Source organism: Condylura cristata, unplaced genomic scaffold (assembly GCF_000260355.1).
Source record: "Condylura cristata isolate star-nosed mole 26May11 unplaced genomic scaffold, ConCri1.0 scaffold00017, whole genome shotgun sequence".
In the NCBI taxonomy this organism is placed as follows: domain Eukaryota; kingdom Metazoa; phylum Chordata; class Mammalia; order Eulipotyphla; family Talpidae; genus Condylura; species Condylura cristata.
Window position 1 is genome coordinate 14,934,989 of NW_004567118.1, and position 22,352 is coordinate 14,957,340.

The window sequence follows — 22,352 nt, forward strand, 5'->3', positions numbered from 1 at the left end:
ACTTCGTCGATCTGCCTGTTCTGTTCCCCACTCTGTCTCTGGTGAAGCCTCTCGCCGCTCCTGAACCTCTGGCCTATACCCCAGTTCTGTATGCACAAATAAATAAATCTTTAAAAAAAAAAAAATTCTTACTAAAATGTCTTGGAAATTATACTGTGTCATATAATTTACTGATCTTTAAAAGGTTCTTGCATTATTTGGCTTACTTATAATATCTCACACTTACATCATATTTATATAAAATTCTGCTATCAGAAACCAATTATGCTTTTAGAAAGGTAATATATCTTTTCATTAAAACATACTGTAGCTTTACTCCAGTCATATTAGATTTATACAAATATATTTCAGCAATCTGAATTAACCATTTTTAAATATCTTGGTGTCTTAAGAATTCAAAATAACCATATTTGGGACTACCAAAATCGGGTCTGGCACCAATATATTCAGACGGAATAGCTATCAAACATTTTATCAAAACCAAATAAATATTTACAAAATAGGTTGAATTCAAATTACATATGCAGCAAAAGGATCTGTATACTAGAATTAAGTGGCATTATGTTTAACCATCTATAATGTAGAAATCAGCATTTTACAATGTTCAAAATTTACATTACAAATTCATCTCTCAAACTTGTATGTCACCGATCTGCCTGTTCTGCTCCCCACTCTGTCTCTGGTGAGGCCTCTCACCGCCCCTGCACCTCTGGCTTGTACCCCAGTTCTGTATGCACAAATAAATAAATCTTTTTCAAAATTTTTAACTCAGTAGGAATGTGGAAGGGAGGGAGAGTACAAGAAAGAAATTAGAAGTTATAGAATATTCAGAAGACGTTGATACTCAAAGTCTGTAATACAGAGGTAGAAAATAAAGTGAACAGAAATAGCAGTTCTTCCATCCCAACACAGGCAAAAAAAAAAAAGGAAATGGCAATGATTAATAAGGTGTTACTGGGACAGAAGATTGAAAAGAGTAGGTGAAATATTCTGGAATGATGAAGGTTCTATATCTTGACTATGCTGATGGTTATATAGCTGATAAGTACTGGATGAAACACCATTTCCAACCTTCACTCAATCTCTCCACAATAGAAACTTCAGATGAGCTTGCTTTGCTGATATAGTTATGTTCAGTCAGACAAATAAATGTAAGATTATACTGCAGGATTCTGAAAATGTATCTCCTTTCCTGATAAAAGGAATTAACATCACAAGTGCTTCCGTTTCTGCTCACTTACTGCTTTTAATTCAGAAATGATGTCCAGAGGACTGGCAATTATCAACAATCATAGGGAAAAACAAAAAGTCGCAGGAACAGGGTTGAGCAACTGTATCAAAATCAGCAGTCGAATTCTTGTGGTATGAGAAAAATAAACCATGACTTTGAACCATTGTTAAATGACTTGAGACTATTTAGACAAATATATGCCTAATGATTCAAATACTGGTTCCCATTCAACCTTCTTGAAAAAGAAAGGAAACCAAAAGCAAGAATACATGGATATAAAGTACCAAGAATATTACTCTTTCAGAACCTGTAAAAATAAAAATCATAAAAATAACCCCCATATAAAAAAAAATAACCCCCATATAAGCAAAAGTTAACCAGCTACATAGCCAAAGTCCAAGGCATTAGGTAAGATTATATTTAATAAAATGTAAAGAAGAGGAATTTGCATACAAATTAATACACAAGTTTCAGAGATATTCCCAACCTTTGAAAAGTGGTAATTTCCCTTTTCATTAAAAATACTCTAACTGGTTTTCAATTAGTATTTAAGGAAAGTCTATTGCGTATTTTGTGGCAGAAATTAAAAAATGAGCTAAAATAAGTAGCAAATAATTAGCTTTTGACCAACAATTATTCTCTTGGATATCAATGGCAGAGGAATAAAATCTGTGTTCACTTAACATTAATATTAATATTGATTAATAGCCAAACTGTAAACAGTTCAGATAAACCTGTCAACAAACTGTGGAAGATGGTTCGACTTATACAAGGGCAATTAGGAAAAAGTCCAGAAATGTGAGGGTGGCATCAAATACACAGACCTACAGGTGTGATTAAATTGTATAGACTTAAATATGCACAAGGATGTGTACGCACAGATACACACACACACAAAAAAAAAAATTTTAAGTACAAATAAACCTTGTAAAACAGAAAAAAATCAGTAGATTATACCTATATCAGTATCCTGATTGTGATAATCCTTGAATTTTGCAAAATGTTAATCATGCAGCTGGATAAATTACAAATGGGTTTTCTGATAAGTACCTATCAATGTATAATTATTTTGAATTTTTTGTAAGTGAATGAGGAACCCTACAAACAAGCCGAGCCCAAAGTTCAAATAAACCTGAATGTCTGCAGCCTGAACTTCAGTGGAGATTCAGATGAGGGGAAGCCAAAAATGACCCCCACACTAGGGTAAGCTTGGGAGTGATGTCTATGGAGCCAGAAAGAAAGACACTGTTGTGCCAGGACACATACTGGGCCCTGAGAAGTAAGGGAAAATGACTGTCAGCAACGCCTGGCCAAGTAAGACAAGGCAACACTCCTGGCTTCCTTGTGGCATCTGCTGAATAGCCTTTCCTGCCACGGAGACCAGGAGTAATGTGATCCCCTGGCAGGTGTCACTGGAACAGACATGTGAACATGACATTCATGTTCTCTTGTCAGAGAAAAAGTCTATATCCTGATAGGGGAAAGATACCCTAGAATGAGTCGTTTATAAAGCTTATAGCAGGAAGAGGAGAAGCTAATCTTGTGGGAATATAATGTAGTTGATGTTAATGACTGTGTAACTGGGTATCGATGGCTTAATTAATTGTTGATTATTTGCTTAAGTGTCAGGGTATCCTATGCCATGGAGTCTCAGTTGATGGGACAAGTGCACAACAGACAAGGCTTCCAGATTCTTCCAATGTTATACTAAAGAAACAAGCTTCCAGAAGGGAAAATTCAGGTAAATACTTAATGGCTACTGAAACACTGAGGTGTTATCTCAGTACAACATCGCCACCTGCCTGATTTAGCAAACAAGTACAGATATTCCCATTTTTAGAGGGCAGCCATTAACCTGTTACCTTGTGACTGAAGAACTGATCCTCAGAGTGTAATCCAACCTGGCACTACAGTATCTTCTTTTAGAGCTATTTTCTCACCTACTCTACTATCTGAAGTAATGCCACAGTGCAAAAGGCCCTTGATTCACAGAGTTTCCAATAAATGCCTATGCCAGATTCACAGACAACTAAGTTGAAATCTGAAGGTGTCCACTGGCCCAGGGTAGCTGTACAACCCCATAAGAGACTCTGGAGGGCCAAATAAAGTAACAACTGATCAGCATGGCAGGGTAATGGGAACTTGTCATCTGTGCTTTATACAGATTACAAATCTACATACAGGCGTGATTCAACTGAGGGATCAACCATACTCATTCTTTATATATTACTTAAGGATTTTTTTTGTACAAAGGCAGAGCTGTATACAAAGAAAAAGCATATGGAATGCAGAGTTTAAAATATACGGGACTCTAGAGAAAGCCTGATGACTGTTGCTTCAGATGATAAATTTTGGAGTTGGAAATGTCTTATTTATACTGAACAGCTAGTTTTCAATGTCAATGTTGGAGTGGCCATGAAAAATCTACATTCTGGAGGACTGCAGGTGCTACTCTTTTTTTTTTTATTTTACAAAAGTTTATTTTTACATCATTTTGTACATTTTTTTCCATCTCAATTGTAATCCCCACGGGTTTCCCATCACCAAGTCACCTGTGTGCCATCACCATAATCCAGTGCATACCCCCCCCCTGTTTTTGATCCCATTCCCCACTCCACCCCCGCAAAATGTCTCTAGTATATGGTTGTTCATTATTTTTGTTATTTTCTCACCTGGCCCATTATACTCCTGCTATGAGTGAAACCATCCCGTATTTTTCTTTTTCTTTCTGGCTTATCTCACTAAGCATGATCTTTTCCAGCTCCATCCAAGTTGCTGCAAAAGACATGTGTTTCTCTTTTTTTGGTTGCTGAGTAATATTCCATTGCATATATGTACCGCATCTTTTTAATCCAGTCATCTACTTTTGGGCATTTGGCTGCTTCCATGCTTTTCCAATTGTAAATAAAGCAGCAATAAACATGGGGGTGCAGTATCTTTTTCAATCCGTGTTTTTGTGTCTTTTGGATAGATACCTAGGAGTGGGATTGCTGGGTCGTAAGGAAGCTGCAGGTGCTACTCATTTTAAGGTCACTTAGCTACACAAACAAACTTTGCCTGATAGTTGAATAATCTAGATCATTCATGACCCATTTCCATCTGATGATGAGAATGAGTGGAATAAAGCCTACAATTGCCTGTATTGTACTGTGACTATTTTCTAATGCCATAACCGAAATGCATAAATATACTGCAGGTTAATTGTCTATTAGGAGAGTAAGGATGACAGGATTGCTCAGATATCCACCCCCCCCCCACCCAACTGCCTGCAGTACATCCTATTTCTTCTGTCACATAATCAAAAAGTACTGTTACACTCAATCTTAGGTGATACCCATTTAAATCTTCCTGATAAAACTAAAACTTTATGTAATATCTCTGGCAAAATGCTTACTTTGCTACCCTTCACTTTACTTGATATCAAGACAGTCCAAATTTCAACATCCTTATGCTTGTTGTTAGAGTGATATGGTTGTCTTTTACCATACATTTACTATCACCAAATTACTGCCTCTATATAAAAAGTGAATCTCTTAACAGGAAATTTCTTCCTTTAGATTGAAATACATTAATATTTAAAAATGCATGTGTTTGAATTTTGAGGTTTTGCCTAATATTGTACCCTGCTTCTTATGTATCTACTAATCTTTTGATTAACTGAACAATTTTTCAATTCCATTTTATGCAAGTACTGTATTTTTAGATACAATATGCTAAATCTTGTAACTATAGTTCCAAATACCTGCTCCCACTCGACCATCAAAGATCCATTAACACTAGCGTTTTATGTATTATATATACACAATATAATCCCTACCAATAATATTAAAATATACTCTAATTTGAAAATTCTACACACTTTGATAAATTAATAGGAAGACTTATACTGTCTATGAAAATATTACTATTTCTCATATATAATATTACAAGTTTGTTTTAGTATCACTTCACTTTACTATGGATGTGGACATTTTGATGGTTTTGCTGGACAGAGAACTTATTTTAATTGACAAAACAATGATATAAAACATCATATTCATTTTTTGTGAAACAACATAATTTAGTGTTTGATTATACTGTGAAATGATCACAGGACATCTAGTAAACATTGCACAATACAAATTTTTTCCTATATTACAGAGAATTTTTGATTGGCAATATTTTTTTGTTCTTCTAGATTTTTAAAGCAATTCAACTGGTTTCTAATAAGAAGGCTATAGCTTATTGAAATTTTATTTCAGTAAAAGTAATCTGTTATATTACTCTAGCTACTTTGATTTTAATAAAATCAACTATGATGTTTCCACTCTTGGATTTTCTCACATGCAATCCTACTAGGGTCTGTGTGTTATTTTTAAGAGTTTTAATTTATATATTTTAACAAATTTGAGAGGCTATTTGTATTTACCCATATTTATCCTGAGTTGTTAGTGTTGATTCTAACTATATTCATGTGTACCATTTAAAACAGACATAAGAGACTCTTCAGTCAGTGACAGCATTGTCCTCATTCATTTCACATCTCCCAGGATCACCATCCTTCATGGTCTAATGTACCATGTACAAACCTACTGGACTTTGTTCTTCAGGTGTTTTAGTGGAAGTCCCTCCTAATCTACAGTGGCCAAATTGTGTAGGGTGGCTTACTAAACCTTTTTATATATATAACTGCTGATTATTTCTTGAAATAAATGATATGAAATAGTTATTGACCCATATTGCAGGGGAAAAAATTTCTTAAGAAGAAAATCAGGTCTTGGTTATAAAATTATGCTGTAACCAAACATATGTAAAAATTTGGGAAATGGAGAATGGGTAGTAGAGCTAAGAGTTAAGGAGCTTATTTTTGGGGATTATGTAAACAACAACATTTTCACATTTTAAAAAATGAAGTTGGGGAGGGTAGGAATTGACAAAAATTGTGATCATTGGGTTGGTTATACATAACATTTTCAGGATTAACAAAACTTGTACAAAGCAGAGACTGAAATTCAGAATAAGTAGGCAATATGTATACTCATATTAAAAAAAAAGCTTTATCTCAGTTGGCAATCACATATTATCAATAAGTAATATGAAATAGCTAGATCCTTTCCCTTGAGAATTAAACATGTTTTTCAGGACTGTTTTGATAAGGTAAAAGAAAAACTGATGTGCAGGTGTTTGAAAACCAAGTTTACCATTTATCAAAATTAGCATGTTAAGTACAAAGATGACATGTCTGCTTGAGTAAGACATGACGGAAGTATTTTAACAAAATATTATAAGGCTTCCATTATATATGGCTATAGTGTTGAAAAAAAGGAATATTTTCCTAGCTGCATATGTGCTTTATGAGGAAAATTACTGTCAGATGCAGGGAATATCCCAAGTCACAGATCACAAAACAACTAAATTCAACATAATTAAATCCACATACTTGATTTTTCCCCTTGCCTGATTAAAGTACCCTCAGAGTTCTCAGGAGAATCCAGAATGACAAAATTTTGATCACTCAAAGATGGACACAGGATGAGCCACATAGTATTCATCATCAGTGCTAAAGTTTATACACTACTTCAAAATAATTTATGAAAGAAATTTTCGCCATTATTTAGTTTCTTTTGATCTTGATGTTTACTGTTTAGAAATTCCCCCAAATCTCTTGAAGTATAGGATATGACATAGAACAAAATTTTAATAACTTCTAGTTGGTTTACTATTCATTAAATAGGAATAGCATTCTCAACAGTACACATTTGTATCTACCATGTACAAGAATGATAGATACAAAGAGTGATGGCTATTTCTGGGTTGAATGTATTGTTAAATGAAATCAAATAATACTAATGCAAAAGTGGTATCAAAAATAGGTTTTTGTTTCTAGTATTTCATTCTAGGAACTTCTAGCTGAGGTAGAACCACACCAACTTCCAGTGAGGACAAATGGATAACATAAAAAGAGGTAAGAAATAAAACATAGCCAGCAACATAATGAAATATTAAATTTCTACCTAGAATGTCACCTAATTGAAAATTTCAATCTAAAAGAAAGTAAACCAAATAGTCACTAAAAGTTTGGTTGTGCATATAAAAAAGGACAAAATTAAAGGATACTAGAAATAGTCAAAAGAATACAAATGCCAAGTTTACTTAAAATATGTATTATTTGGTGCATTAAAATAACTGTTGCGTATGTGTATGTACACACACATATATTTATGGAACTGCATAAAACACAGATATTAAACCAAATTACATAAAACAGTATAAGAAAAAATACCTAAGAAATGTAACCAAGGAGGTGAAACTTCTATACACTGTAGACTCGAGAAACTGATGAAAGAAAGTCAGTACTTAAACAAATAGAAAGTTAGGCCATGCTCATAAATTGGACAAAATGATATTGTTATAATGTCAAAATCAATTTACAGATAGAGGGCAAATCTCTAATAGCATTTTTCATAGAAACAGAATAAAAATTCTAAAACCAGAATGAAACCCAAAAGATCACAAATAGCCAAAGTAATCTTGAGAAAGAACAAAGCTGATACATAATGCTTCCTAAGTTCGAACTAAATCACAACATTAGAGTAATCAGAACAGAATGATATGGGTATAAAAACAAATGTTACAAACAGCAAATTTTGAATTCATTAAACAAATATGAGGCTATCATTTTACACTGCCTTGGAAGTCCGGGTTACTGTGGTAAGAACACATAATATAATAGAAAAAATTGAAATCTAATAGAAAAAAGTCCAAAATGACTGAAGCTTTCAGAAAGGATCTTTTCTTTATAACATCTAAGAAAATTTACCAAAAATATTTCATCTTATAAAATCATCTACAAAAGCTAGAAGATACAAATTTGATATAAAACAATCAATTGTATAGTCACAGCACAAAAATAAATAATTAAAAATGAAATAATTCGTAGATGAAAAATATCTGTATTGTAATGATATGAATTTTATCTGCATTAAAATGACTTTGAATGCAATTCAAATAAATAAGTATAGAACATGTCATATAATTCAATGGGGTTACACCAAAATGCATCTCAAAAAAGAAATACCTAAGAATGGTTGGGAAATTTTATGTAAGCAAACAATAATATATGTAATGACATAGTTAAATAGCATAATGTTGGTGAGAGCTGTTCTTAAATATTACTAGAAAAATTTCCAAATATACACCAAGTATACAGATTGCTATAACGAACTACAAACAACACCCAGCTTCAAAAGATATTAACACACTTGTATAATTGATCACTTTATTTGTTTTGCTGAACTATTTAAAAGATATCATACTGTTTCACCCCTAAGTATGATTTCAAGAACAAATGACAAACAGATAAAGTCTTAAAAATAAATACAGCAAAATAATATACCCAGAAAAATAACTGATAAAATTATATAATGGCCAATTTTAAAGAGAATGGTGGTTCAGTGGAGAACAGGTTTGATGTTATGGAGGATGGATAAAAAAGATCATATGCATGATTGTAGATAAAAACTAGATTTTGGTGATGATCATGAGGTAGGGAGTACAGATGTTGAATCATAATATAGCATAACTAAAACCTATAAAATGTGATAAACCAATGTTTCTTCAATAGATAGTTTTTAAGGAAATATTCACTTTTTTCCCCATCCCCAAAAAGTCACTTTATACTTGTGAAAATCAGCCTCCATGAATTGATATTGATAATCAGTATAACTAACTCCTGTTTTCCCTTCTCATGTATTTGTTCTTTCATGTAACAAACAATCCCTTTTACTGCTGGATTATATAAAAGCAAATACCAAACATATATGAATAATTTTATGGGTATCGAAAGCAAACTTAAGCACATTAAATGCATTAACTGTATCTCCCTCAGTTATCTTCTTTCTAGTAAGTCCAGGGTGATCTCATTTGGGTTGAAATTTGTAGTATGTAAGTCTACAGTCCGTTTTTAGTCTTATATTCCTGTGTGAGCTTGGATGCAGTGATTTTGGCATCTTTACTCTGCCGCCATCTTCCCAGGTCCCCCAGCATTAACCATATCTACTAAGCCAAATCTACAAATTGCAACATTTGTATGAAAAACAAGTTTTTATACTTGATTTGTATGAAACAGGATTCACACAAAGAACACATTCTGTACATTGCTGATATTCCCTAAGTTTCTTTTAATTCCCACTAGACATACACTTTCATTTTTCTATTGAAATTATTTTTAGCAAATTTAGACCACATTTGTAACAAAGAACTGGCCATATTACAGCGTTGACTTTTTTCAATCTCATAGTATTTTCCCTCTATTGCTAATTAAATCTACAGGCTGAATTTGATTCACATTTAATATAGAGGGTTGTGCAGAAATATTTCACATCCTATTGTGCACATCCTATTATATCACGCCAAGAAGCTCGTGATATCTGAATTCTCCATTTGGGTAACATTAAAGACTCATGAAATATAACCAAACTCAAATGACTATTGCCTAGGTTTATAGTTTTATTAAGGGTACCAATATAGTAGTAACTCTTAAAATCTAATGTTTATTACTAGATTTATTCAAAAACCAAAAATATATTTCATAAACTATTCCATTATCTTATACTAAACTGCTATATAAAATGCAAGGTAAATGCTAGATAATTTCCTTTTTTCAGTTTTCAGAATAAGTTTGCAAACAGCCTCCTTTAATGTCCAATATTTCATTCCTAAAATACCAATATAAAATTCTAAATATCTGCAAATTTGTGATCTGACAGGATAACATTTTATGGGGATTTATGATAAACAGCTTAGACTATTGGTAAAGGGTAAATACTATGGTTAATAAATGCTGTTGAGTCAAAAAACTACCACCTACAATGAAGCATATATAGAGCATACTGATAAATATAGAAACTCAAGCTCCGTGAAACCAAGAAACAATTGAGGTTTTTGGCTATTAATAGAAAATCTCAATGTCTACCAAGTGACAGTAAGTGCTTAACATGCTTCTGAACAGAAATGCTCAGTAAGTTATGTATATGGATGTTATGTGTACCTGCTGTTATATGCAGGTCAATGGCAAACACTGGAAATATGGGGTAAAAAATAGCTCGTTTTCAGTATTTGTTGATTTCTTCTATGTAAATACTACTCCCATGAATACTGTTGGGAACAGAAGTGTAAAAATGATGATCACTAGAAACCATAAACTGCTTCCTGCATACCATTTGATAATAATGAGAAGGTCATATACTTTATAAAACTCAAGTCATTTTGTTTATGTATGTATATGTATCCATACAATCAATTATAGACTCAAATTGCAGAGAAGAGACAGGTTTTCTTTGTAGCAAGAGATGTTATTAGGATACAATAAAAAGGGTAAATGGAGTTTTTATTTTATCAGCATCTGTTAAACTGTTCATTTATTCCTTATGTATTAAGTGGGCAAAAATAAGATAAATATCTTCGATATCAGACACATCAAGCAATTATCTTTACTAATATTAACATTAAGCTCCAATATGATATAAATAACCAATAGAATGAAAACAAAGTCAACAAAACATTTGAAAAATATACAACTTACTTTGGCTTCCGTTTCTCCCCGGTGAAGAGTATATAAATGATGTACAGCACTTTGTGAAGAGGACCAAGGATGTGTCAGGATTTGGAAGACATGAAAATCATGGCCAAGTGTATCTGTTGTAACCAGAAGCATTCCTGTAGGTTAAAAAAAAATAAAAAGATATACATTTAAAATTTTCATACAGAACTCACTGGCTTTAACATTAAACCAGTGCTAAAAACAAACAAACAAAATCAATGATACAACAAACTTCCTATTCTTAAAAAATGAAGACACAGTATGTTCTTGTCATATGACTACAAAACAAGACATAAGCAAATAAACATAGTGAGGACACTTGCTGTAAAGGTTGTATGATGTACCCGTAAGACTAATTGTGAAAAATTTTATGACTAAATTTACAGAGTACACATGCATTTTAAAATAAGAAAATAAGAATATGAAATTATTTATATAGAACACATTCAATGTTTTCCTATTTCTCAGAAGTTTAAGTTCCAATATATCTACAACTACTAATAACCTAACTTAATTCACTATTTGAAAATTTGACTTTACCCTGACATGTTTATTCAAAATGCCACAGTATAATTCACGGAATGAGTTTTTCTTTATTTTACGTAAACAATAACTAGGGTGTGGGCCAAAAGGGGGGAGGAGTAGGTGAGAGTATTCATTAAAGACAGAGTGGGTAGCAGAATAGGCAGATCTACTGAAATACACTGCTGAGGGGAGCAGCAGGTGGGTCAGGGGAGATCTGCTGCACCATGTGGGTCAGCTCCCAAGCCAAGAATCCAGATCAACTTATTCCACAGTAGTGCTGAGACATTAACCCATGCACCACCAAAGAGGTGAGAGTTTTTCATTTGTATGAGATGTCAAAGGTAACATTTACTTACCTATACTAAGACTGCAAAAACTTCATATGATGTTCTTTTGAAAAATTCACTTTTATACTTTATATTTAGGTCTGCCAACCATTTTTGATAAACTGTTGTTAATCAAAGGTATGAGATATCAATCTCTTTTTTTGCAATGATGCCCAATTATGCCAGCAAACATTCTTTCCTTTAGAAAATATTTTTTAACCAGTAATCAAAGTCATATTTGTGTAGTTCTTTTTCTAAAATAAAATTTGATTCTATTCTACTAATGTTTTAATATTATAAGTTGAAATCATATAAATGAGTTCTCCTTTTCAACATATGGTGGCTACTCTAGTTCCTTTGCCTTTCCTAACATAGAAAAGACGACAAAAAAATATGACTAGAATTTTTTTGAGGGGATCACATTAATTTAGCTAACCATTCTGCAAAGATGGACATCTGACCTGTGAACACAACTTATTATTGATTTAGATCTTCTTCAATTTCTTTCTCTTCTTATTCAGCACAGAATTATATCTTTTCTTAGATCTAGTATAATGGTACTTCAATTTTTGTCTTACTGTTGTACAAAAATATAATGACATATTTACAATTATGATATACAGTCTGCCAGTTCTTAGAGTTTTAAATGTAGACAACACATGATTATCTTTATAAACATAATTTGTTTTCTTCCATTTACATGCTTTTTCTTTCTTTCTTGACACTGTGTTTGCTGAGGTAAATAGGAGTAGTGAGACATAATATTGATGACTTCTTCCAAGTTTCAGAAAAAACATTCAGCTTATGATGATGTCAGCTGTATTTTTTTAATATAAATCTCTCCTTCCAAGTTAAGGATACTGCTTTCCACCCTGTTTCTGACCATTTTTAGAATGAACTAGTGTTGAATTTTGTCAAGCACTTTTTTGCACCTATAAGGTGATTAACTGGTTTTACTTAAATTAACAGAGTGAATTTTAATAATGGCTGATTATTAAATGTTATGGAAGCCTTGCATTCCAAAGATAAGCTCCACTAAAAGTTCTTTATTATATGGTACTGTACTCAATTACCTAATATTTTTTTGAAGATTTTTATGAGTGTGTTTTTAGAGGATGCTTGCTCATAAGGTTTTGCCTGTTGATATCACAGAAAGCTATTCTCAATGAAAAATATTCCTTCGATTCTTATTTTCTGGAAGAGACGGGAGGACCTTGCTATAATTTCTTACTTAAATGTTCAGTATAATTTTCCAGGAAAACTATATGGGTCTTTTCCTGAAGCTTTTTTTTAACTGCTACAATAAAATTCCATTGAATTTGTTTGTTAACAAAAAAAAAAAAAAAAAAACCAGCATCCCGGGGGATTGAATTTAATTTTATTCTTAGAGAAATAATTTCCTAAAACTCTAGGAAATGGTCCTTATTTGTATCAGTAGGATTTTACTTGTGTTCATTTTTTCATACAAGATATTGATAACTTGTCTTCTTCACCATAGAAAAGAAGGCAATTGAAACTCTGTTGATGTCACTGAATTAGGTTGAGATGTTTTCCAGCATCTTACTGTATTTCATGTATGTGTAAATGTTGTTTTTTTTTTTACTTTCTAAATACTTGTGTATTTACCAGCTATCTTTCACTTACAGATTTCTACCTTAAATCCATATGACAAGAAATTTGTTATGGCTTGACAATCTGAAAACAGTATTTTTGTAGGTAGCTGTTTTGTGTACAAATGAATACCTGTAATGTTCTTTAAATACCAATTCAAATTAATTAACAGTGTTTGGATCTATAATATCATCACTGATTGTCTGTTTAATGTTCTTTCATGGAGCACAAGTTTACATCTCCAATTTCTTTCTCCCCACACCCCCCAAAAGATTCATACACCATTAGGAGTGCTATAACTTCTTAGTGAATTACCAATTCTATTGAAATGATCCCTGGTACTTGCTTTGTTTAAAAGCCTAGTTTCACTAATACAAATTTTGACACATCTGGTTTTGACTTGACTGGTGTATGTATGATACAAACTTTTTCATTCCTTAAACTATTACAATCAATATTATTTTAATTCAAATCACATTTTTGTAGATATAAACTGTGGTTTAGCTTTGGTTTTTTTTTTAATCAATCTCAATCTTTTAATTAATTAGTGTTTCTATTTCATTCCTATTTAGTATAACTTCCTGGTACAGTACAATTTACATCTACAACATTACTGTTTTTCTGATCCTTGTTATGTGTTTGTGTCCTATTTTCCCACTTTTTTAAGTGTAGTTATCTATGTGCACTTTGAATATCTCTCTTAGTAGTAAGTTCTATTAGATTGTGCCAGAGTTTATAGTACACATATCTAAATTTGTGTTCATTTATATTTGGTCCAATATCTGAGGAAAATAAGGCTTATTAGTTTCCTCCACTATGTCAGAAATAGAATCACATTTTTGTTGAAAGAAAGGTATGAAAGAGTATCAATCATGTGTACTAGATATTTAAATGGAAAGATGAAGTACACTGGAGCTTGCTATTCCCTTGAGTAGCATAAAAAGCAGATCTAGTTACTAAATTAGATTAAAAAATATCGTACCTGTTGGGGGTGGAGTGGGGAATGGGATCAAAAACGGGGGGGGGAAGAGAAATGCACGAGATTATGGTGATGGCACACGGGTGATTTGGTGATGGGAAACCCGCGGGGATTACAATCGAGATGGAAAAAAAAATGTACAAAATGATGTAAAAATAAACGTTTGTAGTAAAAAAAAATCGTACTTGGAGTTAGTGTCCTTTTTCAAATAAATATACCTGTGTGTGTATTAGACAATGAAAAGTATTTACTAAGTATACTTCAACTCTTTAATAGTTTCCAGAACATTGCCTCCCACTCTATGTCTCTGTGGCCATGAGATCCCTCACAGACTCTATATTCTGTCCTTGCTGCTACTCAAACAATGAAGTTTGAGCATAAATGTTTAATTGTTCTTTTGTAGACAGCACATTTTAGAACCCCTACAACTCCTCTCCAATGTGCTGATTCTATATCACCATAAAAAAATATCTTCTGTAGTTGATGAACAACTCAAAAGAAAGTATATTCTGCAGGACAAGTGAGAAGCTTACACTTTAAGACAATATTACTCATATATTGAAGATAAACTTCATTAGCTTTAAAATCATGCCAATATTTTACTCATATAAGCATTCAAATAAAAATCCCTACCAGCCAACTCATGACTATTGTTTTGCACATGAGTGATAATCAAAGGTAAAGAATTGTGAAAGTGTTCCTTTATTTTCAATTGACATATCTGTTCAATATTTTAAATGTAAAACAAATTCAAATGTTTAAAGAAACATCAAAGAGAAAATTCATCCTTATCATGGTCTGTGTGGCCTATCTCTTTTCCACTCCTCTATGCAAATGTCATTTCTATAAGGAGCATACATGTTTAAACAAAAAATTAATTTGAAATGACACTAAGGAAAGAAAGAAATAGCTGTTACACATTCATATGTTTTCTCTTAATTTACAGTTTCATCTCTTTTGCACACTTTGTACTCGGGAAATAACAAGCTGTTTTTGTAGAAAACAATTTAAAAAGCAGATATACATAAAAGGAAAGACTCGTACTGAGCAGACTGTGGCTTGAGAACTATTTATGCAGCATCAGAAGACTAAACCAGACTCTAGCCTGGCCATAAACTAAACCCACGCCCCAAATGAGGTGCCAAGCCACAAAAAGCATTTGCGTCATCTGGGAATACAAGGAAAAGAAGGACTTCTAATTATAGGGCCTGGAAGCGGAAGCCTAGAGTGATTAGCTGTTTAGGCGCTGCTGTATGTTTATCTGGAAGCTTCCTCTCCCTCACTCTCAGCCTCAAGTTTGATAGATGAGCGTTAACATTAGAGGGTGGGGACTAAAGCTGCTGATGGTACATGGCGTTCTTCAAAATCTGAGGTAGCTGGAGACTGAACATTAAGGCTTCTGTGGCCTCCTAAGAACAGCAGTCTTTTCAACTGGGCGTCAGCTGGTTAGCCCAAGAGGCAAAATTAAAGAGTAGCAAACTTCCACTGGGCATATGCTATAAAATCCTGGAAACATGAGTACGTTTGTCTTCTTTGCCATATCCTATTTATAACACCTACCTAATTGTATGGTACTTAATCATGTGCACACATAAGAACTGGAAGACAAATTACCAGCTACAATTTCTTCTAAAAAGAGACCTAAACATTGATATGTTGGATCAAGGAAATGTTTACATGAGTTCAAATTACATAATCTAAATAAATTTTTACAATGGTTTTATTTCTTACAAACTTAACACTTCCCAATCAATACTTATACAGAGACTAAGATGACTTCATTATTTTGGTGATTTCATTATTTTTTGAAGTTACACGAAATCTGTAAGTATAAAGCGACCAAACAAAATTAACCAAAATCTTTCAGGTGCTCAGATTATCTAAAATAATCACACAATAGAGTATAGAGTATAATTTACAAAATCTAGGACCTTAGCATGTATACTTGAAAATAGTGGTCTCAAAATCTCTGTGTGACCAGCATCAATACTTAAACTGTTTAAGCTCAACATTGTATTTGTCCATTCTTTTGGCCCAACGCATTACCTTTCTTAAATTTATATTCTATAAAACTGATAAAGGCATGAATAAAGGACATGAGTTATTTGATCCCTTCCTAATGTCACACAGTATCCAAAAGCAAAAGAAATTAGAACTAAATCTCTGATGTGGCTATTGTTTCCAAGTGGAAAATGTCTCAAATCAACAATTAGCTTTCTAGCTCATTTATATTATAAAATATTTCAATATTCCTATGTTTGTAGGGTTAGAATTTACATGTCTGAAAATGTTAGTTGACTACTTGGTTTATTTCTTTTCATTAGGTACCATAAAATCTTTAGGGTTCTCAAGATCTTTGTCAATATTCAATGACTTTTCATGTTATATGTTCATATATTCATTATTTTAAAAACTCTTCAGTTCCAACAGGGAGGTGGTGACACCTATGCATATTCCAAGGTTGAAAATATTTCATGATTTTTTTTGAAAAATATTTTGTTAGGGGCCCTCCCTGGTGGTGCAGCGGGTTAAAGCACTGCACTAAGAAGCTTAAGCCAATTCTGCATGAGTTCGATCCCAGCCTGCCCAAGAGGAGATCCACATGGCGTGGCAGACCCGCCCGCTGCTCCCCTCAGCAGTGTACTTCGTCGATCTGCCTGTTCTGCTCCCCGCTCTGTCTCTGGTAAGTCCTCTTACCCTCCACATCTCTGGCCTGTACCCCAGTTCTATATGAATGAATAAATAAATCTTTAAAAAAAAAACAGAATATTTTCTTAAACTTGTACTTTAAGCATGACGTGTATATATACCTATTCAAATATAACAATACTCAAGACAAAGAATATCTGAAAAAATTCTTGTTTTCACAGGCAGTCCAACCCCTTCCCATAAGCTAACTCTGGATAATCATTGACTGGCTTTCTATCATTATGAATTAATATAGCTTGTTCTAGAATTTCATGTAAATAGAATTGCACAATATAGTGCAAAGTCTATTTGCTGTGCTATACTAACCCATTCATTTGTTTATACTACTGAGCAGTGTTCCATTATATGGCTACATATGTTATGTATAGGTACATACATATGTATAGGTACACACAACCTATACATACATATGTAGCCAATCAACAGATATTTGTGGTGCTTGGCTATTGTAAATCAAACTCTTAGGAAGAATCAATTAGAAGTCTCTGTGTGAACCTGTGTTCCTATTTCTCTTAGGTGAATATTTAGGAGTGGAATTGCTGGGTCACATGTGTATGTTAACTGTTACCAGGGGATGGTTATTTTACTTTACCATAAACTTCATAACATCATCAACATCTGGTATTGTCAGTCATTTTAGGTGTAGTCTTTTCAGTGAAAACAATGATATCTATGGGTTTAATACACCATACTCTTTGGTCATCGATGATGTTATACAACTTTTCATGTGCTAAGTGGCTATCTGCAGTCAGAAGAATGCATATGAAATACAAATACATAGAGATGGTTCAAGAAAGGGTTCATGAGTCTCAGATGTACAATTCTGTCAAATGGGTAACCAAAGCACCAAGAGTAATATATTATATATTGTATAGTCTAAATATGACAGGTTTCAATAAAGCCTAATAGAGAAGATAAGAACTTGTAACAAATAGGATTATTCAATAGAAGGAAAATAAAACCATTCATCACTTAGTACTTAGAAATTTTAGAATATGACCCCTTGGTATGTTTCAGAAAGAATACATATAAAAATAAAGGCTCACATACAACAACTATCTGAGTTGGAAGAACTCAGAAGGCAGGAAGGCAGGATTTCCTTGTACAATCAAACACACACACTGTGTATGTAATATATATGTAAGTATATATTGATACAATAACTTCTTAGTACATCAAAAAGATGTCATTTGAAAAACAAGAGGTAAAAAAAATAAAGCAATAACTTCCCATGAAACAAAGGATCAAAAAGAAAGTGAAACATTTTAAATTAGATACGAATTTCTTCTGTACTGTTGGTACTTTAAAGATTTTGTTAAAATTATATATTAATTCTGAGTACTGATTAATATGCACTATGGCCATCAGATTTTCCTTTTTATATTATGTTCTTGCATCCATTCCATATCCTCGCTCCTTCCCAAAACAGGTATCGACCCATGAAACCTAATATATATTTTTAGATATCATGCACACACACACATTCAGCATCTGAATGAAACCTAGAAAGATTTTGTGGGTCCTACGCATATTGCCTACTATGTTTTATAGCACTTCAGACTGCAATATTCCCTCTGACTCTCATACAATACAGTTCCACAATGTACACAGAGCAGTAAGAGCAAATTCCATAGGGAGTAATCCATTATATAAGTAAAAATGATGAAACAGAATAACTACAAACCCATCATGAAAACATCACAATTTTGGGGTTGGGGGTGAGGGTGCAGCAGAGGGAAGGCAGGGTTGCATTTCCTTTGTGATACAATGTAAATAACTGACAGTGACAAACAATGGACACTGTCAAATGAGAAGAAAATGTGGAGCCACATAATTCTATAAATCTATGAAGCATTATCAATGATAACAAAAACAAAGACAATGTAGTTTCCTGATCACTTCATGTGATCAATAGGAAAACAACACAAGGCTTCCCTGTTGGAACAAGGGATTAAGTCTCAGCACTGTGAAGCTCTCTGCAGCCGCTGCAGCATGAGCTCAATCCCTGGCCAGGGAGGTGATCCAATGGCACAGCAGACCTTCTCTGACTTGCCAGTGTATTTCAGTAGATCAGCCTCTTCAGTTCTGCATTCTGACTCTGTTGAATCCTCTCATCCTCTGCAACCCTGGCCTGTACTCCAGCTCTTTTATGCATAAATAACCAAATCTTTCCCTCAAATTAGGGAACATATTATGCAAAAAAAAAAAAAGTTTAAGCTTTTTTTTTTTTTTAATTTATTTACTTATGCATACAGAACTGGGGTACAGGCCAGAGGTGCAGGGGCAGTGAGAGGATTCACCAGTGAGGGCAGAATAGGCAGATTGACAAGTGTACTGCTGAGGGGAGCAGCGGGCAGGTCAGGAGAGGTCTGCCAGCCATATGGGTCACCTTGGGGGGCGGGGATCCAACTCATGCTGAACTGGCTTTAGCTTCTTAGTGCTGTGTTTTAACCCACTACACCACCAGGGAGGGCCCCAGTTTAAACTTTTTAAACGATTAACCCAGGAACATCATTACCTTTCAATATATAGTATTTAAGTAACCATAAAAGTGTCAAACCTGTTCAATATGCAGTCAAGCATCGAAAAGAGTACATGTTTAATCTACTTTATTTGAGATCCAAGATTCATTTTCTTCTTATTAATGGATGGAAAAGCAATTTCCATGCCAAAGAGGAGTAATTACTTAAAATGTAGATGGTGTTGCATTTCACAGTTCTCCAGTACTTAGCTGGCAAAAATAGTGCTTCTGGAAAGTAAATCAATTATTCACTGAATTTAAGACAACAGGTCAGTATTAAAAACATCAAGCTGATCACTGAGTTCAGATTTTCTTCCCCATGTTTTAATTAATAAAAAATACTCAACTTTATAGATATCAGAGGCAACATAATTAATAATATGCCAATCTTGTACAGCTACATATTTTCAAAAATATCTATTACATACTTCGATCTTAATTAATGTGATGTATCTGCACTCAATATAAATAGTATTACAGATCACTCCCACAATTCTTTTTCTTAGTAAAAGCAAATAATTAGAATTGAGTTGGCTTTATTTACGAAATGATTAACCACAGTGACTTGATGCCTTATATCTGCCCTAATATGTTTGTCTGTAATGATGGGGAAAAACAATGTAATTTTTCAATGTATAATTAATTCTTCACCAACTATATGAAAATTACTAAAATCTATCAACAAAATAAAATCTTACAGCTAGCAGAAAACAAAAACATGCTGAAAAAATACCATAATCGGTGTGTAGAGAGGGGCTGGAGAACTAAGTGGGGAAATATAATAGAGGTATGAACCTCTTCATACCTCTTGTGAACCTCTTGTGAATTCATATATAGTTTAGTAAACATATATGACCTCAATACAAATAAAATCATTTAAAAAGGAATATTCTCATAGGTATAAGTAAGGAAAAGTTAGAATGAGGAGCTAAAACATGAAAATAAACATTTCTTCGATCTTACTAAGGTTTAGGTATTGCTTTGATTACCACTATAGTCCTCATTTTATTGTTGAGGTATTCATGAGTACTCCAAGTATCAGTAAATTCAATTATTTAGCAAGGTAAGGGTTTACATGGCATTAGATGTAGGGAGCAGGAAGACTTCCAATATCAGATTTAATATAGGGTCAAGAAATAAGTAGCAGCTAGGTAGAGAGGGTCCAAGAAAAATGAAAGAAAAAAGAAAAGAAGAAGACATAACATCTTTAGGGAGATGAAAAATACATAGTACACATAGATGCTGGAGGGAAAAATAATTGAAGCAGTTAATATGTACCTGTCCAGACAATACACTTTAAAGGAATAAGGAAGTTGTTAAAAGCTGGAAATCACATTAATGGATGGAAAAGCAGTTTCACTGAAAATGTCTTAATAATATTTAAATATCTTAGAATGCAGATAAACACACTGAGTAAACACAATACAATGCAGTTAAACAATGCAGAATATAGAAGAATTGAGTTTTTCTAAAAGTTATTTTAAAATTGAGCATAAAAGTACGATCCTCATATTTACCATAAGGGAGTGAATATTTGTATGGACTAAAATATCCATGTTGAGAAGTAGGGAAAAAAAAAGTGTAGCTCAATTTTGACATGGGGTCATCTAGAGTAATTAAGTTTAGTGAAATGAAGTCACACGAATAGGACATAGGACATGTATCTGATAAAAATAAGTATCCTACAAGAAAAGGCACCTCAAAGCTAATTCTCCTTCTCTTCTATCTGTTCCCTTTGACAAGGAAAGACCACATGAGGATGCATGTAGCATGTAGTAACTTTTTAGAACAGTCAAGAAAAACATAATCTTGGATTCCTAGCCTCCAGAATTGTATGAAAATCAATTTGTGTTGTTAAAGCCATAAGGCTAATTCATACATTTGCAAGGGGAACATTTGCAAGTTCAAAATTATCATTTACAAGTTTTCTGAGCTGAAGTTATAAAAGCAAAAGAGACTGTTTTTGCCCTACAAAAACAAGTTATTTTAAAATTCATAATTTTTAAAACATACTTAAAAATTAATTCAAAAAATTAAATGAAAGTGCTGCTCTCTCTCTCTCTAGCAAAATTATGAACAAGTGGTAAGAATAAAAGATATTCCACAATCTTAAAAAACTCTTGAAAGCTTAATTTGAAATGATACACAGAATCTATGAATCTATGCCCTTACACCTCCAAAAAAGGTGTACTAAACTATCAAATGACAATGATGTACCAAACTAATAAAGAAGATCAAGATTAATAATGCCAAAAGCTATAAATAAAGACAACTGCTAGCTGCTGAAAAAAAGGTAACTGCTAAACTAAATTAAAATATGTAATGGAAATAGTTATCAGCATGGGCCAAAAAAAAAAAAAAACCACCAGATTTCCAGACAAATTATTAAGGCAAAAAGTAAAATTAGAAAGAAAACAAAGCCACCAAGCCAGAGACCATTCTAAAAACTAATGCAAAATGGATTATAAATTTCATTTTAGAATGGAAATCTAGTAACAATTACACAAGATAAAATCTAGGGGTCCCAGATGAATCCAACTTCACTAAAAAATAATAATAATGATAATTAATTAATTTGAATTTTCAAACTCACGACAATACCCGGATGAAAATATTTTTAAAAACAATCTGCTTAGATGATATGTTGATTTACATGGAAAATCCTAAAAACTCGACAGAGAAACTAATTAAAACCATCAACCAGTTTAGCAAGGTAGCAAGATATAAAATCAACACACAAAAATCAGAGGCCTTCCTATACACAAACAACCAATCAGAAGAAAACAAAAATTTAAAAAAAAACTCCCCTTTTCAATTAAAACAAAAAAATCAAATACCTGGGAATCAACCTAACAAAAGAGGTAAAAGAC

At 33.0% G+C, this 22,352-nt stretch overlaps 1 protein-coding gene across 6 annotated transcripts in view; it reads right to left on the bottom strand.

Annotated features, from left to right (window-relative positions):
• Positions 1-22,352, bottom strand: part of BCAS3 (breast carcinoma amplified sequence 3) — a 453,152-nt gene that overhangs the window by 313,104 nt on the left and 117,696 nt on the right. For all 6 annotated transcript variants that reach the window (XM_004684452.1, XM_004684450.1, XM_004684451.1 and 3 more), the window contains exon 14: positions 10,794-10,927. In XM_004684452.1, coding sequence (XP_004684509.1) covers positions 10,794-10,927 — 134 coding nt within the window. The remainder of the gene's footprint in view (positions 1-10,793; positions 10,928-22,352) is intronic.